General features: G+C 38.0%; 3 protein-coding genes across 5 annotated transcripts; 1 reads left to right on the plus strand and 2 right to left on the minus strand.

The window, feature by feature from the left end:
- Positions 1-81: 81 nt before the first annotated feature.
- Positions 82-9,303, minus strand: rgs11 (regulator of G protein signaling 11). The gene is made up of 17 exons (XM_079463261.1): positions 9,185-9,303; positions 8,683-8,779; positions 7,965-8,015; positions 7,216-7,322; positions 7,046-7,097; positions 6,675-6,733; positions 6,519-6,595; positions 6,077-6,158; positions 4,333-4,398; positions 4,045-4,068; positions 3,519-3,580; positions 3,261-3,374; positions 2,992-3,107; positions 2,444-2,531; positions 1,820-1,958; positions 1,632-1,714; positions 82-1,557 (listed from the first exon to the last, which is right to left on the minus strand). The coding sequence occupies exons 1-17, from the start codon at positions 9,245-9,247 to the stop codon at positions 1,437-1,439; spliced, it is 1,401 nt and encodes a 466-aa protein (XP_079319387.1). The 5' UTR covers positions 9,248-9,303; the 3' UTR covers positions 82-1,436.
- A 327-nt stretch (positions 9,304-9,630) lies between these two features.
- On the plus strand, positions 9,631-13,674 carry ints15 (integrator complex subunit 15). Of its 2 annotated transcripts, none has more exons than XM_079462316.1 (8): positions 9,631-9,822; positions 10,310-10,512; positions 10,776-10,997; positions 11,312-11,477; positions 11,843-12,144; positions 12,294-12,495; positions 12,589-12,628; positions 12,785-13,674. In XM_079462316.1, the coding sequence occupies exons 2-8, from the start codon at positions 10,315-10,317 to the stop codon at positions 13,053-13,055; spliced, it is 1,401 nt and encodes a 466-aa protein (XP_079318442.1). In that variant the 5' UTR covers positions 9,631-9,822; positions 10,310-10,314; the 3' UTR covers positions 13,056-13,674. The 2 variants fall into 2 exon arrangements, with proteins under 2 accessions (XP_079318442.1, XP_079318443.1); XM_079462317.1 differs by having other exon boundaries at positions 9,676-9,822; positions 10,313-10,512.
- A 400-nt stretch (positions 13,675-14,074) lies between these two features.
- On the minus strand, positions 14,075-17,014 carry pmm2 (phosphomannomutase 2). Of its 2 annotated transcripts, XM_079462319.1 has the most exons (9): positions 16,918-17,014; positions 16,527-16,779; positions 15,820-15,931; positions 15,649-15,725; positions 15,428-15,519; positions 15,161-15,260; positions 14,990-15,065; positions 14,781-14,896; positions 14,075-14,636 (listed from the first exon to the last, which is right to left on the minus strand). In XM_079462319.1, exons 2-9 carry the CDS (start codon positions 16,599-16,601, stop codon positions 14,532-14,534), a joined length of 753 nt encoding a protein of 250 aa, XP_079318445.1. In that variant the 5' UTR covers positions 16,602-16,779; positions 16,918-17,014; the 3' UTR covers positions 14,075-14,531. The 2 variants fall into 2 exon arrangements, with proteins under 2 accessions (XP_079318445.1, XP_079318444.1); XM_079462318.1 differs by having other exon boundaries at positions 16,527-16,982.
- Between the last annotated feature and the right edge of the window lie 941 nt (positions 17,015-17,955).

A 17,955-nucleotide genomic window follows, 5' to 3' on the forward strand; every position in this document is an offset into this window, starting at 1 on the left:
TTGTTGAGTGTGTAGTTTTAACACGCTTAAAAATTTGTTAATTTTGCTGGCCATTTCAGTCAAATACAACACGCATTTTCTGTATTCAAGTCTCTTTAATTGTCTGGTTGAAGATGTGGTGTCCATTATAGACATCTACACAGAGGAAATGATGACGTGGAGACCTTTTCATTGCCAATGTGCTTCACTTCATTCCTGTACCGGCATAAAGAAGTTAGAAAATACCAAAGTCTTCTCTAGCATTAGTAGAGAAAAATTAGGCGTCCTAAGGGTGTTTAAAGTCAACATGAAACGGAAGTTGCGATTGACTTCTTTTCCGTATCGTGACATGTATCCAAGTGAAACGGCTTCTGAAAAACTAGAATGTTTTTTGATTGGTTTGTTGATAAATTGGGCCTGGAGGGGAGGGCTAAAAATGCCTGGCCTTTGGACAGTGAGTACAGTCCTATCTCTCTTTGGTTGCAGACGTCATGTGGTGAAGAGTTGTTGTTGAGAGGGGAAAAGGAGCTTAACGTTTTTAATGAAAGATTGCAAGTGCAAATGAATAAAATAAGTGACGGTGTGCACGGATAAATCATGTATTATAATCACTACAACACTGTGTAAAACACTTAGAATTTTCCTTTTTGATTTGCATGGTGACTTTAAAGGATAGGACACACCAAAATGTTTTATTAACATCAAATCGTATAGAACTCGGAATGTGCACGATGTTCACGTTTGACCGTTATAAAAATACATTTCTTTTCTCAGGTATTAGCCCTTTCCATTAAGTTACTTTAAATAACTGTCTCTAAAACCGGTCCATGGTAGTATTTCAACAGGTCAATGCTTTTTCATTTAACTTTTGAGATAGGGTTAGGATTAAGTGCATTATAACAACAGAAAACATAACCTCATCTATACTCTTGTAATGCTAAACAACATACTAATAAACATACCTGGAGCATTTAAAAATATATCATTATAATTCTTTTAAAAAGCTGTTCGAAGACTTATTGCAAAACGTCATCTATGATTATAATGATTCTTGATATGAATGTAAAGCTGTATTGCTGTGTGATATGAGGAAGACAGTAGTGGCCAAAGATGATGTCCAGCTTGCTTTAGACAATTTACATATTTGCTCTCTATTGAAATATTTGAATAATAAAAACATTTATTAAAATATTTTTGTGTGGAGTGTAAATTAAAGCTCAGCTTTGATAGTTTAATTGAATCTGAGGGCTTCAAATATTCTTCCCCTTTCATTACTTTTTTCAAGCATTACCTTTGGCCACTACTGTACATCGTGGATTGTCTTTAAACCAGAACCTGTAAAGTGTACCTAACTTGTACTGTCATACAGGAAACATTGTGTGTACAACTGCGGTGAAGTGAAACGGCACAAAAAATGAGCAAAAGCAAATGTATTTGAGCTGTTGAGTGTTGAATGATTAAAGCCGGGATGCCGTTCCAGGATTGCAGTTCTTTGGCTTCCCATCATTCTCTGCGGTTTGGGTTGTGAGCGCAGGGGAGGGGCTGGAGTGACGTTGGCGTCGTGTGAACGGGAACACGCTGGACACACAAACACCAATGACGTGACTCAGTTTGATCTAGGTATACGGTATGATTCATGTATGCACTCGTACCTCTTCTTGGTCTCCTGTGGTACTACAGCTCGATCTAATAAATTCTTGTAGAGTGCTGATTTGAGATACCGAGGGTATGAATCCTGTGCATATGAACAGAATAAATTGGCAAAGTGTAATCATTTATTACATGTATTTTGTCTTTATGAATTGTTTATATTACAATCACACATTCTTGAACTTCATACCTTTTTCATGAGATAGTAAATATGCATCTGGGCATCATCCAAAATAAACCGATGAGGCTGCTTGAGTCCTTGAAGAGTTTTGCCCATGGTCTTACTGTCAATATTCACCCAGCGACTCGCACCAGGGGCCAGAAATTGCCTGATAGATTAAAGTCCCAGTGAAATAAAAAATTACAATGCTTATTTTTTCATTAAATATAGCAGCGTTAATTGTAAATAGTTTAGCAATGTGGGTCATTCTCTTTTTAAAATTCATGTGACCAAGTAATCTTCAGTTAAAATCTGAAAATGCACTTCCGTCCTGTAGTGACCCATCTTAAATTACGTATGTTAGACGGCTTGGGCGTAGCATCCTTTGTTAGCTGCTTTCAAAATGCAAAATCGCAGAGAAAGACGAAAGCCAAGGCAACTTTTTTCTCATTCGTAAAAATATGGAAGTCAAAACCATCGCGACTTCCGGTTCACGGCGACTAAGAATGAAAATCAGTTATGGAGGTCCGAGGGATTAGACCAAAACAAAAACCAGAGCAAAATCCACAAATAAAAGACGCAAAAGTTACATCGGTCCATTCAGAGATATCAAATCTGGCAACCCCCCCAAAAAAAACATTTCAATGGACATACTTGTACACTTCATCCACTTTCTCTGGAATCTTTGAGGTCTCTCCATGTTGCACGTCCTCACAAGCCTGCCAGAAACACAGGTTCTCCGCTGATAATGGAAAAGGCACCATGAGAAAATATGAGAGAGAGGTGAAAAGAAAGAGGAAAATGTGTTACATTATTGATGCATGCAGAGAGTGCAGTGAGAACCAAAAATAGCGCAGAAGAGAAAGTTCTGGCTGTTGTTTAAAACGGAGTTGAAATAAACATGAAGTATTAAATGCATAAAAATACATTATTGAAAATCAATTTTTGAGCACATACTGTACCATGGAAATACCTTTTGTTGAACTAAAACCATACTGTTCTTTAAAATAAATGACATGGTAAATTATATATCAATGTATGGTTTATATATATTTACATATAATATTATATAATTATATATCAAGGTTGTTTTTGTAGAAATTGTTACAACACAACTGCACACCTGACCGTTGGAATCGGACCTCACACTGGGCTCTCGCATTTCACATGACCTTGAATAATATTGTGTGTGTTGTATATACCGCTAAATTCTTTTTCCAGATACGTCATGAACTCTCTTCTGCCCAATGGGTCATTAAGCAGCTCCATAAAACTGAAGCTCCAGCGCTCCACGCGTAGTTTAGTCGGCACAGCAGCCCTGATCCACAAACATAGACAAAAAACTTTCTGACCTACAAACAGGTTCATATCATCAAGCACGTGTTCAGGTTAACGTTTAAGGTTTTAATCACTTACGATGTGAGGTTAATCTATTATACAATGCTAACTGGCATGTGATCATGCGACTCACGTGTCAGAGTTAATGCTCCAAAACGTGACATCATCTGTGATCCAAGGGTTGCTGGGAAGGGATCCTTGCATTATGGGGTCATGAGACTGGTACTGCTCCCAGTACTTGACATAACTGCACACACAGACATGCGCAACCCGCAAAAAGGTTTATATTAAGGGTGCTTCCATTCAAAAGGATATTTTTGAAGAAAGTCCATTAGCTCGAGCCTGAGGACAGGGTATGGTAGAGATGGGCAATAACAAACACATACAGTACCTCTCAAGGCAAATTGAAGATTTGAGACGATGTCTGGCCAGGCCTTTCCTGTTGTGTTCAATCTAAAGCCATTTCACATAAAAACAAACTCAGAACCAAACTAATAAATGACGGGAAATCAAATTGAAAACATTTACTATATTATTAAATATTCCAAATATATGAATAATATAATAATATGTTAATTTATTTTATTTTACATTTATTTTTATTACATATATAATTAGTTAATATAAAAACATATTTTGAATATTAATCTGTTTAATCACATCCAGAATAAAAGTTTGTGTTTGCATAATATATCTCTGTGTACTGTGCATTATAATTTTGAATTTATAAACACATAATGTACACAAAAATACATATTTAGGAAATATTTACACTTATTACATTTACCAATCATTTAAATGAAATATAAATGCTTGTTATTATTTGTATTTTTCATAAATATATGCCTGTATGTTTATGTTTTTATAAATACAAAATTAATTTGCACAGTATGACAATTCATATTCAGATACCTTACCTCTTTTTTGTAGAATTCTGTGTTCTTTTCTGAAAGTACAATAAGGAAATAATATCCATTATGGTTTCCAAACAATTGAAAATGTGCACATGCAGTATCTATGAAAGGTCTTTGGTATGAAATGAAGAAGCGTTTACTTACTTGAATAAGGACGCGTGAGCAAAAACAGAAATAAAAAGAAAGCTATAGATGATGCTTAAACATGAAGGATTCTTCTGTGAATGTTTACTGTTAAAACCTTGTGTGTATGATGTTTTGTGTTGATGTTGTGGTTTGTAAGTCACTGACCAGCTGTACTCTAGTATTCGTTGTCCGTCTCTGGGGTCCGTTATCGAGAATGTCCAACGCCCCCGGCTGACAAATAAGGGTGTCCGAAATGACAAAAAGGCTAATATTTAAAAAATGCTTTAGCAAAGTTCTTAGAAATGTAATGTTTGTCTAATATTGATACTGTGTGTTTTTGAAAACTTTCATATTGTGTGTTTGTTTCAAAGCTTTCAAACTAACCTAAATCAACATATTTGTCTGACTGTAAACACGCACACATAGTTGCAATGTAGGAATGAAATGTTTTTTAAATCCCCCAGATTAATCATCATCTGGATTTCACATTAAACTGCAATAGTGCTTAGTAACAAACACACACGCACACAAGCACACACATGCGGCTGGGAGTTCTCATTGACCTCTTCTATTTTTATCCTGAGATAATTATATTTTTTCTTATTCCCCCAGAAACATAACATTTTAATATTTTCCGCATTATTATTTAATATTTGTATTCATTTTCCATTTCCTCCGCAATGTAGTGAACATGATTCACAAACACACACAGCGTACACCACCAACCAGTCACTTAGTAATAGAAAATCCTCTTAAGCGCTCAGTCAGAAGATGCAACCATTAGACATGTACAGCAAATACTTAAAGGGACAATTTCACCCAAAATATGAAAAAAATATTTTCTTATCTGAAACGTCAAATTTACTCTGAACAATTTGAGGATAAGTAAAAAATAACAAAACTATCATTTGAATTCTAAATATATTTAGAACGGTGTAAAGAAATGCAGTATCCCTTTCCCTTTTGCATGCGTGCGCATTCATTCGTGTCCTTTTCGAAGGCACCGATATGTTCCACTCTACTTCTCCTCTTTTGCCATTATTGCAACGATATGCCGTCCCTTTTCTCATTCTCTTCTCATTCTCCTCTGCTTTTGACCCACTGGCTCAATATTTCATAAGCAGAGGCTGGGTACAGATGTGCGTGCTCACGGCGACGGGCGGGCGGGCACAGATGCCAAGTCAGTTTAAGCCTCGCTTTGCCGCATGATTGGCTAATGCATTTGCATGCTTTCACATTTCTCTATTTTATTTCTGAAAGGCTTGGCTAAAGCTGGCTTTTATGTAGCTGTGATTCAACAGTATTGAATAGTACTTAGTGATGAAAAATGTAGCTCAGTGGTTAGAGCATGGTGTTAGCCACTCCAAGGTCATGGGTTCCACATACTAAGAAAACGAACGTATAGTATAATGAAATGTTAGGCTGTGTTCAGACTTGACTTCTTTTTGCAGCTACTAGCGTCTATTTTACATCGTAATCCTTTCGTGTTAACGGTGTTTTCAAAGAACTTCCTTTTGCTTCTGCTCAGAGCGTCTTTATAAGTTGAAACGTCAAGCTCCTTTTTCACAGCTAACAAACGACAGAGACCAGTCGTCTCCATAATAACATGCGAGGAACGTGATTGGTCGAGAAGGCCCAAGCTCGAAACAATTAAATGGCGGCCAAAATGCCCTTTATAGTTATCTATAAAAGTAAGTTAAATTTAAAGTCGTGGCGTTCGGCTGCTATTTGTAACCAAATGCCTTTGTCAACTTTTTCTTGTCAAAAAAGAAGTCAAGTCTGAACACGGCCTAAGTCGCATTGGATAAAGGCGTCTGCCAAATGCATAAATGTAACTGTATTGTGCAATACCATGCAACTTTCGGATACATTTTTTGCTAGTGTTGTAAGAAGATTGTTTATTGCTCACAGGAGGTCTGTTCACTAGCCAGTAGGCTTGCTCTTGACAGTCCAGCACTATACGATCTGCTTTCCGACGTTGTTTTGATGCCCTTAGCACAAGAAAATAAAACGTTTCATGAACACAGGAGATCATGATAATTCCATATTACATGAAACAAAACCGATAACAGAGCACTAAAATGTAAATTTCTATGGTATAATGACTAAGATGTTTAAGTTTAACGGCACAATAACGCATCATATCACTATTACCCTTCAATCTACACTGTAGGTCCCAGAGCCCTTTGACTATCTTTAAAATTGACATAACTTTGCCTTTAAACATTCAATTTTGTTATTAAGTGATTGTGTTTTTCTGGTAAAAACTATAGATGTGTTCGAACATCTTCAAAGTGTATGCATAGTATCTTAACTTTATTTCTCCATGTGCGTTTTGTGATGATAGTTACCTGAGCTGCTCTCTTGCCTGCATCACAACAAAGTCCCAGGTGTGATTGATCCGTTTATGTAAAGCATTATAACACTCCTAACAAAGAGAGAGTGACCATGAGATTGCTTCATTGTTTTATCTCTGCATTGTACGTTCTCTTGGGAGGTGCACATACTTTTTCATATTCGATCAGTTCTCCTTGTTTTCGTATGTTCTTCTTGGCCAGGCAGATCGCTAGAACACAACATGTCAATATATGATTTTATTCGTGTAAAATCACACATTTATGTGCCTGCAGTCTGTGATGGTTTATTCTTAGATTTTCTAAAGGAATTATGACATACGTTACTGGGACTGTACAGCATTGTTGTACAGTCCCAGGAGTCTGAATTGACACCTTAAAATGCGCTTGACAATAATGTACATCTGAAAAGGTATATGAGTATAACTATTTTCAACTGACAAAATGCAGCATCAATAAGAACGTTGGTGCTAATGATTCGACAATTTTAGTTTGTACTGTACCTTTAATAGTAAACAACTCACCATGATCGAGTTCTGAAGCAGGCCAGCGTGTTGAAGCCCAGTAATATGGTGTCTGATAAAAGAATCAATTCATTTGATATATGAACGTTATAAAAATGCTGATATAGTACAAAATTGTGTCTGTGTCTGCATTTGTGTGTGTAGGTGCGTGTGTGTGTGTGTGTGTATACCTGAAAACGATATGGTGAATCGTCAGATTTCAAAATAAGGTTTCTGGGCTCTTTTAAAGGGTAGATGTAACCGTATTTCACAAGAAACTGCCCAATGTGCAACGCCTCTAAAACACAAATACACATACTTAATATCACACTCAACAAACATCTTCAGGGGCACAGACATCTCAGGCCACAGGCTCCACAAACTTATATATTCAAATTTAAATCATTATTTTAACATAAGGGACAAAAAACGGCAGATTTTAAAATGTGCAATTTAAGAAAATAAGAATAAGAAAACACTTTAAACTACAACCAAGGCCTAAAACGTATCAACATTTTTTGTAAAGTTTCAAAGTAACTTTCATAGTGAATAGTGAACTTTTAGCAATTTTGCATTAACACACACGGCTATCAGGGCTTTCTTTGTCCTAACTGTTCTCTGCGTGACTATATGTGTTTTCCTAAAATAATCGAGCACACGACTCACTTAAGATTACATGAAGTCTGACTAGCCCTAAAGTAAACCTAACGAGCATCAAGTTCCTTTGGGACTGTGTAGGTGTGTGTTATGTTTTGTTGTCCCCAGAAGGACGGAGAATAATGCTGTCTCCAGAGGGATCTCTCTGCAAGTCACACACGGGGAACTGGAAAACCACAGCAGCATGGAAATTATTACACAAAAAGCTTCAAACGTAAACGGCAAATGGGGTTAAACAAACAGTGCTGTAAAAGCATAGTTTTTGATTTCATTTCTGTCTCACCTTCATCAGAAATTGAATACTTTTTAACCAGCCATCCGATGATGTCTAGACCTGTATAAGAGATTGTGTTATTACCATAATATACTGCAAACACATTACATGGGTACAAATATCGAGCTGTAAAATTAAGTTTACTATGGTTTTAATACAAAATAACTACTAGTTAAAGCATGGATCATTTAATGGTTTCGAGTTTGTATTCCAACACTGTTACATAAATAGCCTTAATAATTCATTAAGTTGACTTGGATCTAGTGACTTTGACATTTATTTCTTTGTTGGGCAAAATAAAGTTATTAGCTCATGCACTCGCATGTCCTCTGAGAGACGCGCGCATGCAGGCAGAAAACACGCACTGTTCGTCTAATTAAAAAGAAGGAGCGCGCACACGCGAGTCTGATTTCACTGCGCAAGCATCTATTGATTCTCTTCCCTCGTGCCACTGTCCGGGGCGCGCACGGAGACTGGGCCGACAAACGCACGATATTTCCACAATGATATCGGGAAACTATTCCTGTCGCGCCTAGGCGGTATCTCTAATCTTGCCATGACATGTTAGTGCCGGGTAAATAAGCGGAACATTTAAATCCATTTGGGATTATCCGGTGTGGATAAAGTCAGTCAAGTTTGATGCAGTTATGGAGAGAGAGAGAGAGAGAGAGAGAGAGAGAGAGAGAGAGAGAGAGAGAGAGAGAGAGAGAGAGAGAGAGAGTCTCACCAGTCATAACGTGCGGTATAACAGTAATAAGAAGACGCTGGTTGCGCAATTTGATGCCCATATCTGGATCCTGCATTGATATGATCATGCGCTCCATCTGTGTGCCAAGAATGGACAGAAAATGTGAAAGTTTAGTTGTGCTTTAATCAAAACATCTAAACCAATATTTATTCAACATTTTTTAAATATGCAGAACTATAAAAACTCAATAATCAAGTCAGTAAAGACTCAATCTTGATTTTGGGGGAAAAAACAGCCAATGTCAATGTTCTTTGACAACTACTGCATAAAAACATAAATGACAGCATGCACACAAACATGTAGTTTGGGAAGAATACCGTAAGAAAAACTTGAATCCATATAACAATGAACAAAAGAAACGCATAATAGTTGCAGTGCTTTTTAACTAATTATACAATTGCAATACGTATAATGAAATAGTGTTAATAATAATAATTTTATGAATGAAGTATTACATTTTATTAGTTCTGTGCTAGCCTACCTTAGTCAAGCAGGGCATTTGTTGTCGTTGCACTCCATCCTGACTGAGCGTGTTGATGGTCATGTTTGCAGCCTCTCACTCGAGATGTGGACTCGGATGCTGATGCTGCTGTTGATAATGGAGAGTTTAGTGTCCTGTCGGAGTGGAGGCTATGGGGTGGTGCTTCGTCCCACGTCAAGCAGCCATAGAGTAGCGTCACCCAGCGGTTATAAATAAACAGCACTGAAGTTATCTGCAAGATAGAAAAGACTAAAGAGATTTCTTTCCGGTGAATTTGTATTCATCTTTAAATAACTATAATATGAAACTCGAATATTCATATGGAGCTGAAACACATTAACTTATATTAACTTTTATTATAATGACAGCTGGCATTGAATTGACTGCACTTAACCCTTTAACAGAGAAAAACAAACGGATAAAATACAATTCATACAGCTCGTGGCTTTTGCGTAAGCGCATTAACTCCAGAACGCAGGGGGCGCCTATGAGCTGAGCCACCCGTAACGCAGCCACGAACGAAATGCCCATAACGGGCTTCCGTAGTTATGATGCGACGAGCAACTTTCATATTGTCAATATGAACAGTTTATTTACTGCATAGAAGAAGCGAACAATACGTCTTATTAATTAACCTGGTAAGATCGTGCTGTTAAGATTATAAATGAATATGTAATCACGTTAACAAGAAATCGTGTACTTTTGTTCAGAAACAGACAGTGCTTGAAACGCGTTGCGTATTAGACAATGTGTGTCACCATATTAGACGCGTTTTCCCTTGCTAATCGATATTAACCGCTTTTTTAATACAACGTGAAGAATTAATACGATCTAAGCACATTTTCTTTGGATAAACAATGTCCAGTTATTTGTTTTTGTTGTGTGGTTTCTATACAACAAAGTGGTGCGGTACCATAGTACAGTGAGATACCAGATGGTAGTACTTTGTTATCATCAATCCATTAGAAACGCTGTTTAGAGTTTTTAAGCTGGGTACCAACATACATTTAAAAACATAACGTCACCATAATTGCTAGTATACGTGCATGTCCAGATAAACATTATAGGACCATTGTGCTTCTCTGCACACCTGCTGCTTATATTAATAATGTTTCTGTTCTGCAGCAGAGATGAGTGATATCCGCCATGCGTTGCTGCGGCGTGATCCGCTGAGTGCAGCTAAAGAGGTTCTGTATCATCTGGACATCTCTCTGGGCAGTGCGCTGCAGAGCTCCACGGGTCCCACACCTGGACTGGAGAAGAGCACCGTGGAGCTGGTGGAGGAGTTCATATTTCACGTCTATAAAGACAGAAACATTCAGCCCAAGGTGAGAAAATCTACATAGACTGAGAGAAAAGCATCAAAACAGAGTATAGCCTTGTCAAAGAGAGATGGTTCGAAAGACACTACAGCAGTTGTAATATTTTTACATTTTTCTTAAGGTACTCGTGTAAAATGATTTTATTATCTGATACCTTCACTGTACTATGGTACGTAAGATGACAGGTTAAGATTGTCTTGCATTAGACAACGACGAGACACTAAGGGCTGGTACAGTTTGTGATGCATCTCTTGTTGTGTTTGGCACAGAGGATGAGCTGCGTTCAGGAGCTCCAGCTGCTGGAAATCATGTGCAGTTATTTCCAGGAGCAAAGCAAAGACGCAATCCGACAGATCATCTTCTCCACCCTCTTCAGTCTCCAAGGCAACAAGGCTGATGAGAGCCGCATGGCCATGCTTGGGAAGCTGGTCTCTATGGCGATAGCTGTATGTCGGGTGACCATACTAGAATGTGCAGCCATCTGGCTACAGGTGTGTGAGAGAAAAACAGACGTATTGAGGATTTTTCTTCTTTTCTTTGTTGTGAATTTTTGAATTATTACTATTAGTATTTTATTACTTTGTTGGCATGAATTGTTTATAGGACCTGTCATATTTACAAAAGAACCCCAGACATAGCGACCAGGACCCTGACACCAGGTCTTGTATCGTTTTACAGGGATTCGAAAATTAACAGATAACTTAAATGAACATCCGAATCAAGTATTCCAAATCGTAATGTATCTAATAGTATGCTACTATATATCCGTATGTTATGTAAGTGAATTTGTTATGTTTTTGTGCAGCGCACACACTCTGCGTGGTGTGTTCGGTTGGCTCAGGTGTTGATGGATGATTACTGCACACTGGTGCCATGTGCCATCTCTACACTGCAGAACATCTGTTCAGCCAGTCCTCGATTCTGCTGCCAGCTCATCACTGCTGTAACAGCCCTCTATGACTTCTCCTCAGGTATTGTGCTCGTCACCACAGCTACATTCATGCATAACAAGCAGTAAAATCATGCAAATTTCAGATATAAAGATGTCTAAAATGTCTTTGTAATGGGGGGAATGCAGTTTTTAGATTTTCAAAGTTTCCACCCTTTGACAAAAATGTGCATAATTGTTCTCTTGGCATTTTATCGTTAAACTTCATCCGGTCTCAATCTGGGAAGCTTTTTAAAGAGTATTGAGATAATTTCCATATATTCAGAGGATCTATAATTTCAAAATGATATATTTTCTCAAAACAATTATGCTAAAAGAAAAGTATAGGTTGGCACAAACAGTTCTTCAGAAAGTATGTTATATGCTGTATAACATTGTTGATTGTAGATGAGCTGACTCCGCCCCCTGCTCTCTTGGAGATGCTAGTTGGTTGGATCACAGAGGATCCCAGACTGCTTCTCCTCACCTTCATCAACACACCCCTCAATTCTAGCCTGCCATTAGGTTGCCTTGAGATAACACCTCTTTTGGGATTGCTCAGATGGTGCGTCAAAGCTCCTTTGGCCTATCAGAGAGCCCGAAAGCCAGTTATGAGCAATGGGCATGGAGAAAGTGACAAAGGGACGGCAAATGAAGACCTGTACTCTAAACTGCACCTGAGTGTTCTTCAAGTCTTTCTTATGCTACAGGTGTTGTATCTGGCTGAAAATATTACTTTTTATAATAGTATAGAACCTCTATTATTATGTTGAACAGACTGTATACATGTACATTCATGTCATTTGATTTTGTCTTGTGGTGACCGTTTTTGAGACCAACAAAACTCGAATTTCTATAGGTCCACCTGACAGAACAGAATCTGATTGGTCGTCTAGCCGTGCTCCCTGTGGAGTCTGTTGCCGCACTGGTGGAGGAAGTCAGTCGTATATGTGAGAAACTGGCGCCTCTCCCTGCTGCCAGTCAAATTCAGCTGGCTCTGGATAGGCTGGCACAAGCCCTTCAGGTTGCCATGGCAACAGGAGCTCTTTTGTGTACCAGGGGTTAGTGAGGTTTACCATGACATGCAAAGATATGTTTCCATCTGAAGGCAGCATTTTAGTGACATAATTTCCTTTGTGTCATTTATCCCTCAGAGGACCTACGGAGTTTGTGCTCCAGACTTCCCCACAACAAGTAAGTTACTTATCACACAAAGCAAAATCGACAGCGAAATCACAGTTTCTACTCTGTAGTAAATATTTTACTGTAAATAAATGTACAACATGGATTAATTGAATGACTACTTATCCGATTCATTTGTTATTACGTTTTTTTTTCTATTTGTTGCAGTCTGTTACAGCTGGTGATGTCTGGTCCTGTCGTGCAGCCCCCACCTCACGGCGGAGCTTTCCAGCCCAACATGTACCCCCACATCCACCCCGGCAGACCCTCTCCTCACAGCCCACATCAGTCCACACTGTCCTCTCCACACAGTCCACACCCGGTCCTGTCACCACACCCAGCACTGTCCCCGCATCGCCCGTTAACACCCCACGCTGCTTTATCTCCACACAGCTACCATACTGCAGCCGTGGCCTTTCCATACCGGCCCATTCGTTGACCAGAAAACAAACCACATAGACTGCTTGCTTCCTCGTGGGAAAAAACATTCTGTATGATTTTGAGGTTTCGACAAAGAAGAAATTTGCATCATATCATGTACTACTGCAAGATTTTTTTTATCTTTTATATCGGACAACCTTGAAAACTTGCTCTTGTGGTTTACTATAAACCGATATTCTTTATATCATAAAATGTTTTGGATTACCAGGTTGAGTCCTGTGTCCTACACGGGGATTCATTATTTAACAATGATTTGGATTTCACACCACACTTGTACAAATAATATCAAAAGCATTTTCTGTATGTGTTTTTCCAGCTGGAATGCAGCTGTGTCTTTAAACCACAATGTTTTACAAACCATGAAATATATATTTTTTGAAAAAAATGATTTGTGTGTACTAGGATGTGGATGAAAGTTTAGGTAGCAAAACAACCACTTTGTATGTATTTGTTTATTAATTGCTTTGTCTCTTTTTGATCATTCCTTTTGGTTACAAATTTGATGATCAGCAACAGTTTTGCATGCGAGTTGATTTGAAATACAGCAGAACAACAAAACAAATGAGAACTCAACTTTTTTTTAAATGCGTTACAAATAAAACACCTCTCAGATTGCGTACTATGTCTTTTGCCTGTTTAGCTCATAATATAGACTGTTTCAGCCGCAAAACATAAACAAACGTTATGTGGCCCAAACTTAACTTCCTGTAGCCCTCTGCAAAGAATTATTAACTGATGTGTTTAATTTAATACAATTAATACACAATATAATATTAATACAAATTAATGTAATTTAAATATAAAATACATTGTTATAACCAAACAGAGACCAGAAGTTAACTTCAGACCATCCGTGTGTGTCCAATGAAACTGTCTAGAGTACCATCGCTAGACACGTCAAATATGATACCTTATTGTAATAAACTGATTGGATTACTATATTAGATTACCGAAAAAACAACTAAAAAGTGCCCTTAAACCTTCATTTTAGATATAAACCCCACACCTGGCCGAACCCCATCCATCACTGTTTTTATTTAAAATGGAAACGTTTATAAAACACAGTAATACCCCTAAACCAAGCATGTATTTGATAAAGCAAAATTGACCATAAAATCATTATTCGAGTAGCCTACATCTCATGCCCCTTACAGGGAAACCTTTCTTTTATTGCAAGAGAAAGATCTCTGTCTTTGACCAGTCTATACAAGCAAAAGAGGAACATACAGCGTATACAGTACTATAATGTTCTAAAACAAGAAGGCACTAAAGGTCAGCGCTTAATGACCCTTGCACCAATAAACCTTTAAATAATGTGCCATGTCCTATTTAAAATGAAAGCATGTGTTCCCTTACATTTGTTTTAATGCATAGTGATGTAACAGTTTAGCAAACCAGATGAGATGTTGGTATTTGTAAAGTTCACAGATTCTTCAGTCTGTTATTTTAGTGTGAAGCTCAGAGTTCAGGTTTCTCAACTAAAGAAAAGCTCTTTGCAGATCCTTTGTGTGTCCTGGGGTGATGTGACCACGTGTCCAATCGTTCGAGGATCTGTGAAGATTTCATAATCGTTTCCTCCCTGTTTAGAGAAGAAAAAAAAATCACAAAAGTGACATTAAAGCAAACTAGATTTTTGTATCTTGTTTTTCAAGAGTTCTTGACCCAATTGTGGACAGTAATGTTTGAATGGGAGCGAGCTGAACATAATAAGTCTTTGACTCACAGGCATTGTTTTGTCTCCAAAGAAATGGATGACCTGGTATGAGTCCTTCTCCACAATTCCCAGACAGTATCGCTTATCCCAACCTTCTGGAAACACGTCAAAGCTGATCTGCCCACCTACAGAAAATAAGCAAACACACACTGTACATCAGTATATTGCTACATGTTATATAATACACTAGAGAGACATATAGACACAGACTGACTAACCAATGGAGAAAGCTAGTCCTTTCCCAGCAAACTCTTCTTTTAAAACAGAGACAAACTTTTCTCTGATCTTCTCCTTCTGCATTAGAAAGAACGTGAAACAAAATGTCAGCCATCTTTTTTTTCATTTAAAAACAAAAGACAACGGTACATATTGACAGAAGTTAAAATGACCTTATCAAGTTCAAAGAATTCGATTCTTTCCTGTTGGCTACAGCTTCGACCAATCGGAGAAATATTTAACATTCCGTTGCGAAATTCAATAAATGTGCCCCTGAAATACGAATAAATGAATGAATGGTATTTAAACGTAAATAATTTTGGTCACAAATCTTCTTATAAAAGTTTTTTTAACAGGAAAAAACTCAGAATAAAAATGTAGATAAGATGCAACTGTATAGACATAAAAGGTGAGTAAACATCCAGGTGTGATAACCTCACCTCTTTTTAGGCAGTTTTATCTTTGAAAGATAATTTAGACAGAAATTAATAAAATCTTGCAAGATTTCCTCTCCTAGGTATGCTTGAATATTCTGAAAAAAAAACAACAATAATAAGGAACTCGGCAATAAAACAATATGGCAACGTGACAAAAAGGCAATATGTAAAGCTAGTAGTGTGTATAGAAGTATTTCCAACAGTTCATGAGAGTATTGAGTTACCTGCACAGAGTGTAGCTGCCCAAATCTGTACGCTACCAAGCCGTTCTCAGCAAACAGATAATCCAATCTTTCAATAACTGTCAAAATATTAAAGAAACATGCACTATAACAATAGACTGAATGCGTTGTCCTTACATTTGTATTTATTTGTATTAGTCACAGTGTACACACCATCATCACCCAACTGCTCTTTAATTTTGTCCAAATCTGAACCACCCACCACCCCGACCCTCACACGCTGTTTCAGTTTATTCAAGAACTCCAGCATGTCAGAAGTAACCTTCTAAACACAAAAACACAAACATACAGGTAAACACACTCATCTGATTAAGCGTTTGTTTCTAAAGTGCTCTTTAAGAGACTGGGGCAAGTAGTCAGACAGGAAGTTGTTGCAACAATGGTGCTATCCAAGCAAACATGAGGTCAATTCAGTGATTTCAATATCATTATAAATGGGTTCTTGGTTGTGACAACTTACCCCATATATATTTTGACAACATTCATGTTATTTATTATGTTCCCTAATGTAAGCTGATAATAACGTGTAGTTTGTTTCTTTCTATGCTTTTTAAAGCCCGAAGCAAATTTCGTAAAGCTAACAGTGATGGCTTCACGTGAGTACACACATATTTTGTACTGTAGTTTATTCATTTACTTCCGTCAATCAAAGTCACGTGATTGCACGCATATCTCGCGCCTGCTGTACTTTTATTCATTTGCTTCCGTCAATCAAAGTCACTTGATTAAAACATTTAACGTTAACTCATTTAATGATGGTGCATCTTTTTTTCGCTATCTCCCGTTATTATATTAAATGCGATGTAAAAGCAGACCAGTTTAACTAACTTAGTTAAAATTAAAACTACTACGTCACTCACCTGACGAGCTGCTGTTAAAGTCCCGTCCACGTCAAACAAACACAGTGTAGTCGTGTCCACTTTTGAATCGGCCATCGTAAGGCTTGCAAACCGCGTGGGTCAGTCTCAGATCTGTAAAGTCCAGCTAAAGCTCAGTATTGCCACTATGTGCGTTTCAGTCACAGCTTCCGTGTTGTCGGAAGTGTAGTGGAGCTGTACGTCAGCGTACGTCCACCACGTGACCACGACGCTCTTTCTGGTTCAAAACGTATTTCTGAAAGGAAATGCGGTAAACGATTTAAAAATGCGTGAATTTGTGTGCGTGCGTGTGTGTGTGATGCATAGGGCAAATAATGACACGGGGCGCAGTCAGTGTAAAAACAGAGCACTTTTAGTGTAACGAAAGTTTTACTGTAGGCTTGTTTGAGATGAGCAACATCTGCGCAGAACCGATCACCGGTGATCACCGCGAGCTGCATGCTGGTTATAAAAGTGTCCGAGTTACGTCCGCCTTGCTCTGATGTCATGCTGACGTGTGCCAAAAAACTCTCGCGACGGCGAGGCGGCTGTGTCGGATTGAGCAGTCGAGCGCAGTTGCTCTCCTCCGACTGCGCTGTTCAAAAGCATGATGGGAAATGACTGACTGACGTCACAGCTTCAAGCTCATTGGCTGAGAATGTCAACTGATACATTTTCTCTTCATTCTAAGAATTAGATTACGCATCTATTTATTTATATTTACATGCAAACTAAACAAAACACGCCTATTGAGGTTAAGAATTAGGACATGCGTTTATTTTATATTTCTCTTCATTAGAATTCTTCCTTGTTGTAATTTTCTCTTTATTCTATTGTATGTTTGTGTGAATACATATCTAAATGGACTGTTTAGTCATTATGCCTCATTTTTGTGTGGTTTCATCTGAGAAGTGTCTGGGTCTTAAAACAAGGGAAGAAATTCTGAAGAATGTTTGTTACAATACAGCTTTGACTTGCATGGTATGGAAAAATACTATGGACGTGAAATGGTGGCAGAAACCTGCGTGTTATTAAATATGATAAACATTTGTTATGACCTCTGTCTCTCAAAAGCAACTTGCTTTTTACTTCATTTACCATTTGTTTATACAATCCTTGAAAATGTGTTACATGTTGTTGTGTTGTTTATTTGTGAGCTGTTTATTTGTACATCATTTGACAGTACATTCAGTGATTATTATTGTAACCATCTTCATGTAAAAACAGTGGTATTTCGATTACATCCACTTCGTCTGCGATAAAAAACGCGAACGCGATCTCCTCCACTGTTCACTTTTGCAAGCGACAAAACAGCGAGATTCACGAAGTGTCCGACTTCAAAGGTCTTTTTTGACTCCTCCCCTTACTGCAGCCGCCTACTCTCACCTACATTTCAGGCGAGGCAAGGCGCATCTCAAACAAGCCTATTAGG

The sequence above is a fragment of the Barbatula barbatula genome (genome assembly GCF_947034865.1).
Source record: "Barbatula barbatula genome assembly, chromosome: 8".
Lineage (NCBI taxonomy): Eukaryota > Metazoa > Chordata > Actinopteri > Cypriniformes > Nemacheilidae > Barbatula > Barbatula barbatula.